Consider the following 17,044-nt stretch of genomic DNA (forward strand, 5'->3'; position numbering starts at 1 on the left):
GAAGTTTACATTCTGTGCACATTGTACTGTCCACTATCTTAGTACTACTCATCTGACTCATTTTTCATTCTTTTTATAACTTTGATTGCAAGCTAATTCTTTAAAAGCTCTGCCAGAGGCAATGATTGGTGCTCCCTTAGTTAATTCAGCTTTCCATCCTCCTCTAAATCATTGGTTAGATATGAATAGTCTTTAAAATGAATTGTGAGATTTAATCAGTGTGATGTGGAATAATGATACGCTTCTGTGGATGCATTATGCTCATTCCGGTGTCTGAATGTTTCTGGCAGCGGCAGTTTGATGCCATTTTGTCATGTTTCTGGGCTGAAGGGAATACGTTTCATGTACCTGCTTGCTTAGTTTCCTTTGAGGTTTACCATTTTACCTTTTTCTTTATATTTATGTATGTATGACTCTGTAATTTGAGACATCATTTGTAGTTCCTTATGATAATGAAGCCATCATGCACTCTTCATGAAAGTTACTCTGTGTAGTAAGTACTACACTGACATCTTCTTCTTGGAGACACAGTCCAGGACTTATTTTTTGGTCCCCAAATGACCCACCCGAGCCCTTGGCAGGCGACTGACTGAGGAGTAGACCGTGTATAATGCCGATTTGTTGCTCAAATTATTTCCACATTGGCCATAAGGAACTCTTTTAAACTGCTCCAGTGCCATTTTGATGTGATCCCCTCTTTTCTACATACTTCCTTGTTTCCCGACACACAGCGTGCTCCCCACTCATCTGTCCCCTGCTGAAGCCCTAAGATCAGCCTTTTTCCAAGGCTCCCTGGTTCCCTCTGATGGAAATACTAGAAATTAGAATCTGGGTTCTAGGTGTGCTTATTTTACTGGGAATTTGCTGCTTCTAGCCCCTCTCACTGGACAGACTTGGAAATACATATGACATCTGTCCGGAAGAAGTCCAGCCATTGTTAATATAATGAGAACAGTTTGCAGCACATCACTGTGACCTGGAAGCCAAGGAGAGTGGACTGGAATGCACATGCATGAACAACGACACTATCACTGTACTAGTCAGTGAGGGCAATAGATGCCCTTGAGTGAGCATGTGTACTGTGTGGCTGTTGCATTTAAGATGACTGAGCCACTAGAGCAACAAATCTGTATCACATTTTACATTAAGTTTGAACATTCCTCTGCAGGAACTATTCGGATGATTCAGAAGCTGCGGCTATGCGCAGCGGTGATTGGCAGCTTCTTCATGACAACACACCTGCTTATGTGTCATGTCTTATGCAGAGTTTTTTTGGTGAAACATCAAATCACCCAGGTGACCCAGCCCCCCTACAGCCCAAACTTGGTACTCTGTGACTCCTGGCCTTTGCTAAAACTAAAATCACCTTTGAAAAGGAAGAGATTTCAGACCATTGATGACCAAGAAAATACAGTGGGGCAGCTGATGGTGATGGAGAGAACCGTGTGAGGTCCCAAGGTGCCCACTTTGAGGGAGACAGAGGCGTTATTGTCCTATGGGCAATGTTTCTTGCATCTTCCTTCAATAAATGTCTCTATTTTTTATGTTTTGTGGCTGGATACCTTCTGAACAGGCCTCATGTGCATACTTATCCATGGACCCTACATATCTGTAATTACTTCTGTATCTATCTCCAGTTATGTTAAAATAAGGTATGAATTCATACTGTATCTCCCATTTTAATTTACCAGCACAGGATTTCTCTTTTGCTTATTTGTAGTTTTTTATTCTGAGTGTAGGAAACCTGACTCATTATCTGTAGTAGACTTCCTGGCTGTTTAACCTTCCTGGCTGTAAACAGTAATTTGGAATTGCTAACCCGTATCTCTATGAAAAACCCATTTGCCAACTAGAATGCAATATTTGTGTCCCGCTGTTTTAGTCTTTAGCTTTATAATAAGCCGTGTTTTGGCCTTTTTTCCCCATTTATGTAGGTCACCTCCTTTTGTCTTTATACCATACGGTGAGGTCATGCTATACATTAGTAGTGTAGTTGTATCCACTTTTCATATCTGCAGTTCATCCTGGGTTCCCTGGCGTCTGGTGAACTCATTTTTTTAAAAAAATTGCAGGCAATAAAGTTTACCCTTTGGGTATATAGGCCTTTGGGTCTTGACACATGAATTGAGTCAGGTGTCTACTCTCATAGCACCACACGGAACGTGTCCAACACCCCAGAAATCGGCTGTTTCAGCCTCAGTCCCACCCCTGATACCCCAGTTGTTGGCAACCACCGATCCGCTTGCCATCCTTGCAGTTCTGCCTTTTCCAAAATTCTGCATAAAAGGAATCATACAGCATGTAGCTTATTTGGCTTTGGCTTCTTTCACTTAGCAAAATATACTTAAGGTTCATCCATATCATTGTATGAAAGAACAGTTCATTCTTGTTGTTAAGTGGTGTTCATTATATGACTGCCCCGAGGTTTGTTTATCCATTCACCCATCTAAGGACAACTGGGTTGTTACTAGGTTTTGGTGGCTATGCATAAGCTACAATAACTATTCATATTTAGGAGTTTGCATGAATATAAGATTTTGATTCACTTGGGCAAATACCTAGGATTATAATTCCTTGGTCACATGGTTAAGTATGAATATAATTACCAAAAACAAAACAAAACCTGCCACACTTTTCCAAAGTAACCAGCATTTTACCTTTCTACCAGCAATGATTGTCTGTTTAGGTCTTCTCCAGCTTTTTTTTTTCTATTTTTTTGCTCTTTTTATTATTACTGTTGGGTCTTAAGATTTTTTGTATATATGTATACTGGATACAAGTTCTTTAACACCTATGCAATATTCAAATATTTTCTTTCAATCTGTGGCTTGTCTTTCATTCTCTTGACAGTATCATTTATAGAACAAAATTTTAAATTTGCATTTAGTCCAGTTTGTCAGTGTTTTTTTTTTCATGACTCATGCTTTTGGTGTTGTCTCTAAAAACTCTTTGGCAAACCCACGGGCCTGCATGTATTCTCCCATGTTTCTTCTAGAAGTGCCATAGCTTTACATGATCTTATGACTTGGTCTTCCCATTCATTTGATCTACAAGTGACATTCTTGATTGTTTCATCCTATTCCACACATATGTATCTTCCAGGCCATTAACTTACTATCTATACTTAACATATCCTATGAGTTTTGCCTATAGTCTCACCAGCTACGTGTTTGTTTACCACCTGCACTTAACACTTCTTATGGGCGTCATCCATCCGAATGTTTCTTATCCGTAGAAGGACTTAATGCAAATAGTGAAGTCAAAGCACAGCGCAATGTTTATCTGTTTTTACTGTGAAGAAGTAGTTGAAATATCACAAATGCTTTATAGTGTGACCCTATAGCATATTTCTGCCAATTAAATGTGTCATCTACTAGGACAATATGAAAACAGGATTCCTCTGTCTTAATTTTCAAATCAGTTATTCCTTGTGTGTTAAGAGATTATAAGGTCAAAAGCGTTTCCACTTCTGTGTGTGTGTTTTTAGATATTTGAAAATGACATAATTGGCCATAACAGAAGTCATCATAAGATATATTGATTCTTTGAAATGTAAATATTTGCTCAGTTTTTGGCTCGAAGTGGCTTATATATAAACAGATGTTATAAGATGTCTGGAAATGTAGCTCTAAAAGGAGGGAGGTGATGTGTAATAAAAGTTTAAAAAAGAAAAGTAGGCTCATGAAATAGGATAAAAGTTGAACATTTGTATACTGAGAGAAGTAAAGTACTTCAAAATTGATAATAACAAAAGCAGTGGTAATGATATTAATGATACTAATATTGAGTACGTACTTTATGCCAGGTGCTCTGCTAAACTATGCCCCTTGATCTCATCATTGAATTTCAGAGATAATGTCTCACTGCCTTTTATTTTTATTTTGTATTCATTGGGTTGCACACAAGGATCCAAGGTAGTTTGCCTGTGTTGCCGGAAGTACCACCTTTCACTGGTTGCCTCTCTGGGGCTGTCTGCTGGTATAGACCAGACTCTCTACTTTAATAGTTGTCTTCAAATGGCTGCTACTGGTCTGCACAGACTGAGTTCCTGGACTAGTTAGGTGATGAGAAAGAGCAGTTACAGGGTTATTCTTACTTATCCTAAAATCTCAAGGTATTAACTTGTTTATGTCATTGCATAGCCACCAACCCCAACAGTCTTCTGGTTCTACTTACCGCATGTTGACCTGTTCTCTCCATCCACCATGCTGGAGTCTTAAGTAATAAAGCCATGTTCCTTTCCTGCTTCACATTCTCGGTCAGCACCCTGCTTCCCATTGTCTTCAGGGCTCTGACCTTACCCATCCTGCTCGCCTCATCTTCATCTCTCGTCACACTTCTCCTGCTCCTGCTCCCCAGTTCGGGAAATGCATCAGGGTCGTTTTACATACTGTCCTGTCTTTCTGGAATTCCCTCTACTCAGTGTCATTCCGAGGTAAGTTCTCATTCGTACTTGAAGACCCATCTCAGCTCCTTCCTTCCCATGAAGTTGTTCCTGACATGTGTTCTCACCCTCACGCCATCGCACGCAGAGTTGATTGATTTTTCTTCAGTTGGACAGTATATTTGCACACAGGCACTTACAAATCTGTGCGCGTGTTTTCCACGTGGCTATTTCTGCAGTAGAAAGTCCTTTACCCCCCTTAATCTTCATCCCCTTTGCCTAGCATAACAACCATTGACAAAAAAGTTGGTGAATGAATCTTCCTTTTAGATTTCCCCCCTTCTGTATATTTTATGTAAAAATAGCTTTGGATTTTTCTCCCCGTTTGTACTGTTTTTTAAAAAAGTCAAGCTGAGTGGTTTTTAAACTGTTCTTGAAAAGTGCTATCCTTTCTTCAAATGAAAGCTTCTACACCATGTTACATGTTTGCATGTGCACACACGTGTGAAAAGGCAGAGGTGGCAAGCATGAGTTGTTCTTTCCCTCGGGCGCATCTAGGGAACTCGAGATGCTCCAGGGAGTACGGTTTCAAAGTCACTGCCCTGTTGTTACCTCTGTTGCTGAGTCCTCTGAAATCATTCTTCCCGGAGAGGTCTTTCTAAAACACAAAACATTCTCCTGCTTGAATTCCGTTAATGAGTCCCCATGGCTTCATTTCACACGCAGGCGTCTTGGGAGTGAGGCTACATCCTTTTCACCCTTCTGTCTCTGGTCCCCGGTGTGGCCTTGCCCCATAGCCGCCTGGGCGCTCCACAGGTGTTTGAGTTGATGAGGGAACTTGACTGGGCACCTGTCTTCCCGTTCTAACGACTCCGCCTCTTTCCTATTGGCGGTGCCAGCCTCTCTCTGACCCTGCGCTTCCTGTCCTTCAGGCCCAGGCCAAGTCTTAACCTCCTTATTTTAAAGCTGCCCTTAGCGTCAGCAGCCTTCCTCATTTCTCTTTTTATGATTTCTAAAGTTACTTATTATTATAAAGAGCACCATACCGACTGTACTGTGTTTATTTAGAGCCCTGCTTTTGTTACCACCTGGTGGAACCTCTCTGGGCAATTATAGCAAAACGAAAGGAAAATCCATACGGGTTTCAAAGGTGCTTCCTTACACAAGAGAACACTCTGCTCAGTTCCGAAATGTATAATTCCACTTATAACTTGGTTTTCCGCATCAGACAGAGGTCATGATTTTAGGCTCATGCTTTAGTGTAGCTACACGTCAAGATGGATTTGCCTTTGTTTCTCAGCACGTCGTAGGCCGAACAATAAATCTTTGTTTTACTGTGTCTTCTGAAACCAAAATTGGTGTTGAGTCAGCCCGTAGCCAGCAAATTAAAAAAAATCTTTGAAAAAGTACATGCAGCGAATTAAAAGCATTAGGTGTGATTTTTTACTGTGGAGCTTTTCAGGTTCTTGTTGGGAAAGAGGAGTAATAGAAATCATTGTACTTGCAGCTTTACCTTAATAGTCTGTTGACACAGTGCACTTCCTGTCTTTTCTTTTCCTTGTGAATGTTTCAGTAAATACGTTTCTTTCGCCGTTTTCAAAATTGCTTATAATTGCATCTTATGCGAGAGCACTTTTCTCAAAAAATTCAAGTGCTATTTAGGAAAAATATATTTTATTTCTTTAAAAATAACAATCAAAGCATGTTACCAAATGATTATTTTTATTTGGGATTGAAGACATCTTGCTTATTTTAACTATATTTTTCATTGCTCTAATTAATTTCTAGCCTTTAATAAACTAACTTGTTTTTGACAAATTGAAAATATCTCTATTTGGAATAAGGGATGAATACCCACAACATTTTATACAGGAAGACTTTTCTCTGAGACATCTGTCTGTAATATTTTTAAAAAATTTTTGATGCTGTTGCTGAAGGAAAAGTGGATACTGTGTCTTTAATGGAAAGCAAAGGTTATCTTTCTCTGGCCTTTGTGTGCTACGTGGATGTAGGCAGCCAGACGGGCAGTGTGCGCAGGGAGACGAGGGAACTGGCTGCGGATCGATAGGAGTGGTGTGAAGTGAATTAATGCGCAGCGGCCGTCTGTCTGTCATAGGATTGCGGGGAGCACGGGCAGTGTGGTCAGCAACTGCAGAGCTCCGCTGTGAATGGATTCAGGCCTTCTGCCTGAAAATAAACTCTACTCCCTGTTAATTTTACTTTATTCAAGGTAAATGTTCATTTCAAATTATTGCCTCTTGTTCATTTAACTTGGACCACAGTTGTGAGAAACCAATGAAATAAAAATGCTGTTCTTTTAGATCCATGTTTTTGAACTCAGAGGAAATCTATATTACTATGGAATGAGAAATATAGTTTTTGTTAATATTTATAAATGTTCCGGTATATATTTTTCTTTCTGAGTCCTAACCATATTGTTTATTGCTTCCATCTAATCTTTAATGAAATAATAAAATTATAATGAACTCAACTGACTTTATATTCCAATATTGGTTAAAGTGCTATATTTTTAGTGTTACTCTATTAAAATTTAGTATTTAATCTTTGATTATTAAGTTAGTCACATGACAGTGAAGTCTTTTGAGTTCATATTATTTATCATCACTCAGACATTATTAGCCAGCAGGAGAAAAATTATTATAAAGGCAATTACAAGCTTTTTAAAGAAAATTTTAAAATAATATCCCTGATTTTACTAGTGGGGAGAGATAAGTACAGTTTTATTACATTGATTTTGAAAACTATTTCCATATTTGCATTAAAATTTTTTAAGTGATTAAAAATGTTCCATATAAATGGGAAAGTTTATACACACACACACATACAAATTCTGTCTGGAAAAAGTCCAGCCATTGTTAATATAATGACAGTGGTTTGCACAACATTGATATAACCTGGCATCCAGGGAGAGTGGACTGGAACACACATGTGTAAACAGTGTGCATGCCGGTCACTGTACTAGTCAGGGGGACTGTGGACGCCAGTGATGAGCATGTGTACTGTGTGGCCTCCGCATTCAAAATGACTGAGCAAGTAGAGCAACGAATCTGCATCAGATTTTGTATTAAGCTTGAACAGAATGCTGCAGCTACGGGCAACTAGTGATTGGCAGCTTTCTCCTGACAATGTGCCCACTCATGCATCATGCCTCATGCAGAGTTTCTGGTGAAACATCATGTCACCCCAGTGACTCAGCCTCCCTACAGCCCAGATTTGGTGCCCCATAACTTCTGGCTTTTCCCCCAAACTGAAATCACCTTTGAAACTGAAAAGATTTCAGACCATCAGTAAGATTCTGGAATATATGACAGAGCAGCTGATGGCAACTAGGAGAATTGTGTGAGGTCCAAAGGTACCTGCTTTGAAGGGGGTCAAGGCGTCATTTTCCTGTCTACAGTGTTTCTTGTATCTTTTTCAATAAATGTCTCTTTTCTATATTACATGGCTGGATACCTTCTGGACAGATGTGGTATATATATCTCTCTCTCACAATGAATAGTGATCTAAGTATTGAGATATCTAGCTGGCATGAACATCTGGTAATAGTCTCTCCTGTCCTCTACTTCTTACTTCTGCTACTAGTCACAACCCCTCACCCCTACTTTCTGACTTACTCATGCCTGACTTCTGCTCCATTCCATTGTTTCCTTGTTTTTATACTGATTCACACCATGGAACCCATTTACAGACACCTGTTCTCTGGCATGAACCTTTATGAGATGTTCGTCACTGCCAAATATTATGGGGATACCCAGAAAGCATGAGTCTTAGATTTAATGGCATAGTTTGACAAATAAGCTTGCTTACATCAAATACACAAGAAAACAGCAATGCACCACCATATTATGAATTGAGATTTATAATCTCGATGATCAAGATTATAAATATGCAAGAATATGAAGTTCTATATATATGTTTTCTAAATAGGCTCTTTTTCTCAGGAATAGTTTGTCATCTTATTGACAGTGGATAGCGATGAAGTGATTTTTATATTTCAAAAAGTGGTTCTGTCTCTAGATTTGCTAATTCTGGACATTTCAACATGTGTCTTATGAATGGCTTCTTTTAGTACTTCATATCCTTGTGTTGCTGATTAATGCTCCACTGTATAAATGTATCATAATTATCTATTCATCAATAAATTGTGATGTAGTCATACATTCATTCATCAGTTGATGAATGAACGTTCAGATTTTTTAAACACTGTGGCTTGTTCGAGTAATGCTGTTGAGAACACTCACGCACAAGCCTTTGTGTGGCCGTGTGTTTTTATTTCCTGGGAGTGGAGTTGCCGGGCCATGTGGTAACGACGTTTAACCTTCAGAGGAACTGCCAGACTATTTACTGTTGAGTTTTGAGGGTGCCTTATATAGACTAGATACTAGTCTCCTGCTGGATATTTGATTTGTGAATCTCTTCTCCCAGTTTGCAGCTTCTCTTTTTATTTTCTTAAGAGGATATTCTATAGAGTGAAAGTTTTTAATGTTGATGAAGTCTACGTTACCCAGTTTTTCTTTAATGGATTGTATTTTTGGTGTCACCTGTAGCCTTAGATCTCAAAGATTTTTCTTTTGTGGGTAAAAGTTTTATACTTCTTTGATCTACATTTAAGCCCGTGATTCATTTTAAGTTAATTTTCTTTTTAAAATAATTTTTATATTATTTTTTCCAATACCATTTAGTCCCCTTATGCCTCCCTTTCCCCCACAATCACCACACTTTTGTCCTTGTCCATGAGTCCTTTCTCCTGAGGTCAGGGGATGGAGGGATTAAGTTAATTTTTATAGTAAGGTACGAGCCTTAGGTCAAGGGTCAGCTTTTTGTCTCTAGACATCCAGTTAAGAAGGCCAGTTGTTGAAGAGCCTGTCATTAAATCTCCACTGAATTGTTCTTGCACCTGTCAAATATCAGTTGGGCATCTTCGTGTGCATCTTTACGGGTTCTCTATTCTATTAGCCTAAAGCCATATAGTTTTAATATCTTTATATGATATCTTAAAATGGGCAGACTGATATTTGTCACCGTATTTTTTCTCCAAAATACTTGTAGCTAGTCTAATCCCTGTGTCTTTACATTAATTTGAGAATAATTGTGTCTGTACCTACAACAGTAAGCTGGCATTTTCATAGAAATTATGGTAAACCTGTATATCAATTTATAGAGAAGCAACATTTTTGCTGTGTTGAATCTTCTATAATGAACCCATGAACACTACAGGATGGGGCAAAAGAAGGTTTACCATTGTTTGAATGAAAAATAATATGATAATTAATAAATAGTAATACAAGAATAAGCTTTGTGTTTTGCACACTCACAACTGTAAAGTTTCTTCACCCCTGTATATGCCTCCATTTCATTATTTAGATGATCTTTGATTTCTTTCCTCTCTCTTGTAGGTTTCAGCATGAAGTCCTGTATATATTTTTATATTTCATTCTAAGTATTTCAGTGTTTCGAACCATTATTATTAGTATTTTTTAATTTAGGTATTCACATGTTCATTGCTAGCATATACAAATATGATCGATTTTTTTAAATGCTTTTTCTTGTATTCCGCAGCCTTGCCATCCATACACACTTTCTAGTTGTCATCGTCCTCCCTGCCCCCCCCCCCCCCCGCTGCATCATATCCTTTGAAGTTTTTATGTAGACAGTGTTTTATCCTCGAATAAGGACCATGTATTTCATCCTTTCTAAACAGCATGGCTGTATGTGTTTTCTCTTCTCGCTTTGTTACATGGGCTTGAAGGTCCGATGCTGTGTTAAGTCCGAGTGGCCGGTGTGGACACCTTCACTGCACTCCCCATGCCCGGAGGAGAGCGTCCAGTCTCCCACCAGGGCGTGAATCGCTAGCCGTCGGTGCCCAGTAGATGTTCTTCTTTACTGAGTTGACAAAGTTCCTCTTTATCTGTATTTTTGGAGGAGCTTTTTAAAATCATGAATTGAAGTTGAATTTTGTCAAATGATTGCTATGAACTATATGATTTTTTCTTCTTTAGCTTGTTAATATTTTACATTATGTTGATTGATTTTTTAATATAAACAGACTTATATCCTTGGAATAAATCTCACTTGGTAATGATATAAAAATCTTTTTATATGTTGCTGAATTCTATTTGCTTACATTTTGTTAGGGGTTGTTGAGGCTGTATTTACTAGATATATTGCTTTGTAGTTTTAGTTTTGTATTTTTTTTTCTACCACAAGGTAAGGGATTTTCCACCCTTTCTTTGTTTTGGAAAGTGTCGGTTGAGAAACCAGTTTCAGCACAGCTACTTGGTCTCTCTCGGCCTTGGCTACTTTGAGACGTACACGTTCGCTGCTTAAGTTCTGTCCCAAAATATCGAATGCCCTCAGTTGAATAGTTACCTGGGGTACCCAAGAACTCCATGGAGGGCTTACCAGGATTGAGACTCAGCATCCTTATTATTCCACGATTCCTCACGGCTGTGATGCTCTGTCCTACCTCTTAGCCTGCAACCCAGTGTCCAGAAGGTCTTGGTGGTAAAGGGTATTGGGGTTTGAAATCAAAAGACCTACGTGTCAATGCTGGCCCTGAATGTAGTCGCTGCGTTATGTTGAGCAACTACTGAACCTCTCTGATTAAATGAGACTGATTTAAAGGAATTTGTAAACTTCTGACTACGTAAACACCAGCTTTATTTTTGTGGAGCATTTTAATTTTACAGGAAAGGAAAATACCACTAATAAATGATTGTTACTGTCAGCTGTTCCTTAATATCTTTTACCTGTTTCCATAGTCATTTAAAGAATTATCAAGGGTTAGACAAGACATGAGATTAAGAGCCTTCAGAGATTTATATTTTGATTTAATAATCTGAAATAATGATCTTTGCCTTTTTATTTAAGCAATAAGTCTTTATTTAGGAGTGTAGCATTAACCTTCTCATCTACTCTTTTTGATTATTTTACTGATAGCCATTTCTGATGAACTTAATACTAATTTTCCAGTAATCCCCCTTCTTTATTTTAAAATTTTATCTTGAAAACCCAACAACAAAATGATCCTGTGAAGGGATGGCTTTGTCATTTTGAATTTGTCAGAGACTGTTGATACAGCACTGTTCTTTTCTCTTCTCTTCTTTTTCCTTTTCTCTTCTCTTGTTTTTCCTTTTCTCTTTTCTTTTCCTTCCTTCCTTCCTTCCTTCCTTTTTCATTGCAGCAATTCTGAAAAATGTGCTGGTACTAACATGGTATGTTCTCGTCCCCAAATTTAAATATTTAGACCTTGGAACTGCCTACTTCTAGGTCTAGTTCTGGACCATTCCTGGTGTTTAATGACTGAGTTTCTTTTTCTCTTGGCGCCTTTCATAGGCCTGAGGCAGCAAGGTTGAGTATCATATAGAAACACTTAAGTTAGTACACGTAGGAAGAAAAGAAATCCTTGAGTATTTGTACCATTTCTGTTTAAAAATGTTTTGATGGCTACTGTATCTGCAGCTATGGAAGTACTTGTTAAGAAGATTTGATTGTAAGGTTCAACTCCTACAGTAACTACCAGTGGTGGTATTTTTATGTACTATGATGGAGCAATACCCGTTGACACCCAAATGAAAAATATTGAGACACCCTACTATCCATCACCTGATTAGAAATTATATGGCAGATATAAATTAATATCAAAATAAATCATCAAGGGTGGGAAGATAGGTGAGTAAGGAAAAGACATTTGTATGAACCATCAAGTCACAGGGGATTTTACGAAAGGGGAGCTTTTGGCACTGGATCTAGTTCACTGGTCAGCTTTCAGTGTGACAATGACCTGACCTCATCGCAGTTTCCTCATAGACAGAGATGTTCGGTTCTTGCGGGCAGTGCCTTTCAGGTCTCCTGCAGTGACCAAATCCTTCTTTTGTTATCATTCTTCTTCACTTTTCAGAAATTCTTTCTCTTTTTACCGTGATTCTTTCTAAATCAACTAAAGTGACTGTAGCAAGAAACTTGAAAGGAATCAAGTAAAAATATAATTTACTTCAGCATTATTTTTCTGCTTCTCCCAGATCTTAGTGAAAGAAGTCAATAAATATCCTTTGCACCCATACATACATACATACATACATACACACACATGGAGAAATAGAGCTCACGTGAATGTTGGGTTCATCACTTTGTGTTTCTCCCCAAATTTGGTGAATGTACATGGAGCGGGGCAAAAGGAGGTTTACAGTTGTGAGTATGTGAAAGTTCATTCTTGTGTTATAATTTATTATCATATTTTCCATACCAACAAACTGTAAACTTACTTTTGCCTGCCTGTATTTTAAAATGTATTGCATTTGCCTCCAGTAAGTTAAAAAGTTTTGAGTTTTGATCCACCTTTCTTTTAGTCCTGAAAAACTGAGTCTGTGATTCCCATTCGTTTTAGCTGGGGTCTCAGCCGAAGCCATGCAGACGGTCACCACGGCTCCAGACACCACCTCGGGGACTGAGGCCAAAGTCCAAGAGGAAGAGCACGACCTTGTCGATGACGACATCACAGCTGGTAAGGAGACTTCTTTAATATAATCTGGATGAGCCTCGTCCAGTATTGGAAGATGCTCTTCTGTCCTTTGGAGTGGGACGGAGCATGTTGATGGAGAGGACAGAAACTTGTATTGATGGAGTGTTTGGTTTTATAAGATTCTTTAGTGTCCTTCCTGATCTTGAAGTGCAGTCCAGGTCTGCTCATTGTTGCCATAACAATGAACCTGCTGGCTGTGCATTTGATTTTCTGGGGACCTTCTAATTCAGAGGTCAGGGTTATTTCTAAAGCCTCGGAACATGTAGAGGAATACACCTATTATGTTATGAAAGGTTTTGCAATTATAGGGTGAACTGAAACTATTGAGGTTGTGATAGCACTGTGGGCTACGGAAGGAAATGTACAAGTACTCTTTTACCTACACCATAGAAATGAATGCTGCTTTTAAAAGTTATTTGTATGCTTGGTATTGTGCATTCTTATGGGAAATATTTATCACGTAACCAGGCAATAAGTAAAATTTAGAAAAGCCACGCAGCATGTGTTGTCAGCCTATCTTTTTATAGGTTTGAACAGTTCCAGTTACTGGGTCTTCAAATGCATTCAGCTCCCTTTTTTTCAGTGCACAGAGGATAAAAAGCAACCCAATATAGATATTTTTATTGGTATTAAGAATGGTGAACTTTTGTCTTTGGTGTGGATGGTTAAAATGTAAAATCTGACAACATGGCTCTGTAATTCTCATGAAGCAACAAATACTAACTTAATAGTAATCAAAATTTGAAATGAAGCATATCCATAAAATCTCAGTAAAATTTTCATCAAAACCTAATTAAAGGGAGAAAAAACAAAAGAGAGGTGTATGGTTTGTTTGTTTTCTTGTTAAAGCTCCATCTGGCAGCTTCTTCACTGTTAGCCCCGGACGCCTTTAAAACGGTATCTCTGGGAAGAGGCGGAGGGAGGCTGAGGGCCGCCCTTGAAATTTGCAAGGCGAGTGTTAATTTAAAAGCCCCAGTTTGTGTCATTGCTGCAGACGAGAAGTTGACTAAGTTGGGGAGCAGCTGGTTTTCAGTAAAAATGAGATGATAGTGGTTCTTCTTGTTACTTTTCAATTCACTTTCATGTTATCAGTTCATTGATTTTTTCTTAAAAATCATCTACTTTAAATATAAATTATTTTAGAACCTTTTGACTTTTCTGAAAGTAATTTACACTTCACAATTATGGAATTTGTTTCAGTAGCTACTGAAGGAAATGATTTCATTTGTAAGTTTTTTAAACTAGTTTTTATTTTATTCCACTTTCATTGCTTTTTGAAATGCTGTTAAAGATGTTTTTGTTATATTTTAATTCGCTATAAACTTTAAAGGTTTTATGTCTGTTAAAAGTAGTGGTTTGATTAATGGGGGAAAAGTGATCTTTGCAATAGTAGAATAACTCAGTTTGCATTCTGGAATAAAAGATAAATTTTGAGCACTCAAGCACTGGTTAATCGGTACACTGAAATCTTGAGTCAGTTGAGTCAATTTTGAGACTCAATTTTGAGTCTTCCAAAGTCCTTCCGAAGACTGCATTCACCATAGCACATGATTGTGTTTTCATTTGATTGTTAGAAATAATCAAGAAGCTTAAAAATGAAAATCTAGTTTTGGAGACTCAAATAATGCTACATAAACTATATTTCAGCCTGTATGAAGTTCAGTTAAACATATGTGACAGATGTTCATTTCATGCCATGGATACTAGAGGCAAGGATGTTCCATATCCAGAGAATTTCCATAACTGAAAAAAGGCTCCTGTAACATGCTGTCAGGCAACTGGCACGTTGCAGTCGGTAGATTGGTGAGGTTACCTTCTGATTGTATGACTTGATTAAGACGTGGTATAGATTTTTGTGAAGGTTTAGAAGAAAGCCATATTTCTTTTTATTGACTACAATCCTATATAAATTGCATTATGAAAAATAGGGTAGATGCATTGAGAGGAATCTGTTCCAAGCATAATAATTCTATTTTGGGATAACCAGCATTGCACAGCACAAATAAATACAAAAAGGAAAACTGATCAGGTTAGCCTTTTACTCTGAAAAATCTGATCTTTTCTTTTTTAGTTATTTAAAAAGAATTAATCTAGTAATATCCCCTCATAAAATAAATAGAAATTATATCATGACAGAGATATTTGCCTGTATTTTGAATGGGCTCTTACTTAGAGATTGTAGTCAAGCTAATAGGCATTGTTCTATTAATTTTATATTTGTAGTAATCTGGAAGCTAGTTTTTTAACCAACTCAATTAAACAACCTACCAAGACACCAATTAAGATATGAGGTATAAATTAGTGCCTTCGTTGTAGAAAGAATTGTCCTTTTTGAAATTTTTCTTTTGGTGAGAATGGAAGGAGCTGTGAATGGTGTCTTGTGCAGCTTGACTCTGAACCTGGCAGCTTCCGTTGGTGTTCGCTTTATAAAAATAAGGAACCGTGGAAAAAAACTGTGTGAGTGTTGGCTGTGATCAATTGGAACTAATTAAATTTATTTGAAATGAAGAGTCTTCACTGGAAGAGAACAGCTGGGAAAACTGGGAAGAAAAAATTGAGTCTTGATTGAGACAATTTAAACCTTCTCACTGTCATTTAAAAAATATGCTGTAGCCCCTTTATATATCTCTTTTTTTTTAAAGCTGATATCTATTGATCGGCTCCACAAAGCAGTGCCACAGTGTGCTTCGGCCAGCACACACACTTGCTTTTACTTAGCTTTTATCTTAAGGTTCATCAAATTTTCCCCCTTAGCCACATTTTAAATTACATATCAAAGCTCTATTAGCTAGTTTTTGAGATTAATATTGTTTTTAATGTAGAAAAATATGAAGACATTTTATTTTTTTATATTTCATGGGATGCATCATAAGGTACTTTCTTTTCCAGTGAAATTGCTTTAGGTTTTGCAGTACTCTGTATGTAAAATCTGTATTAACAGCAATAATCGTATTTTCTTTCTAGTTAAATGACTGGCACTGAGATCATTTCTAGATTATTTAGCATTTCAGCATTACAAGCATCTTACTCTAAACACTTGGGTTTCTTTCACATGTATACTTTTAGTTTTAGTATTATAATTTAAATGTTTATGTAGATCTGTCATCAATATTTATAAATAATATGTGCTTGTTTGTGTTACAATATTAATAGGTCAAAATTATAATAAGAACTTGCTAAAAACTGACATACATACAAAAAAACTAGATAAATCATAATCAGTTTTTTAAGGTGGACCCGTTAGGTGACTTGTTAATTACCTTCATGTCATTTTCGTCACTGTAAAGGACAGCATTCTGGATGAGGGTGCAGCTGCTGCATTTGAAAGCAGCATCCCTTGACTGCAGGTTAAACTTCTGGAAGGGTTTCATTCACCAACCCGCAGGGATCCATTTAAGAATGTCACTGTATTTTTCTGAGGGTCATGCTGCAGTGTCCTGTCTCTCATCAATACTGCAAGGATGCAAACTGACCATATACGAGGGACACAGGGTCAGCAGTCACTGACAGTGTCAGAAGCAGACAACTGGACAGCAGGTGACCAGTCCTGCTGACAGATTCCACTGCTTACAACAAATGAAGCCAAGATGTGTAAATCCAGAAGGATCTGTTGTACTTTTTGTAAAAGTTACATTTAATTTGTTTAAAGAAAGATGGAAGTGCTATGTATAAAAGAAAAAAATAAAGGTAAGAGAAATGGAAAATAACCCCTATTGACAACTTACAATTTAGTATCCAAGCGCTTTACACTGAACTCTTGCAGCACTTCTTTTAAGGGGATGCCAGTATTTGTCCAGCCACACGGATGAGGAAACAAGCTCAGAGAGGTCACTTTCATGGGGCCACTGACAAGCTGTAGATCTGGGCCTTTCTGTGGGTCCTGCCTGATTCCAAAGCTTCCGTGTGGTCCTAAGCATCACCCATTCTGCCACGCCTTCCCAAACTCATTGGACTGTGGCAGATTTTCATTTTCTTTAAAATGTGAGGTGATATGGGAGTCTACCTTTATTGCTTATAACATTGGGATAAGCCCAGGTGTCTGCTAGATATCCTGTCTTACTATTTAAAATGCAAACTTTTTATTCAATGTAGACCACGAGATTATCTCTGTAGGAAGA

At 37.8% G+C, this 17,044-nt stretch overlaps 1 protein-coding gene across 4 annotated transcripts in view; it reads left to right on the plus strand.

The window, feature by feature from the left end:
* The window catches only part of WDR7 (WD repeat domain 7), a 292,206-nt gene that overhangs the window by 109,246 nt on the left and 165,916 nt on the right, over positions 1 to 17,044 (plus strand). For all 4 annotated transcript variants that reach the window (XM_053664157.1, XM_037151997.2, XM_037151995.2 and 1 more), the window contains one exon: positions 12,792 to 12,908. In XM_053664157.1, coding sequence (XP_053520132.1) covers positions 12,792 to 12,908 — 117 coding nt within the window. The remainder of the gene's footprint in view (positions 1 to 12,791; positions 12,909 to 17,044) is intronic.

This window comes from Artibeus jamaicensis, unplaced genomic scaffold (genome assembly GCF_021234435.1).
Source record: "Artibeus jamaicensis isolate MK-2021 breed Jamaican fruit bat unplaced genomic scaffold, CSHL_Jam_final contig_354, whole genome shotgun sequence".
In the NCBI taxonomy this organism is placed as follows: Eukaryota; Metazoa; Chordata; class Mammalia; order Chiroptera; family Phyllostomidae; genus Artibeus; species Artibeus jamaicensis.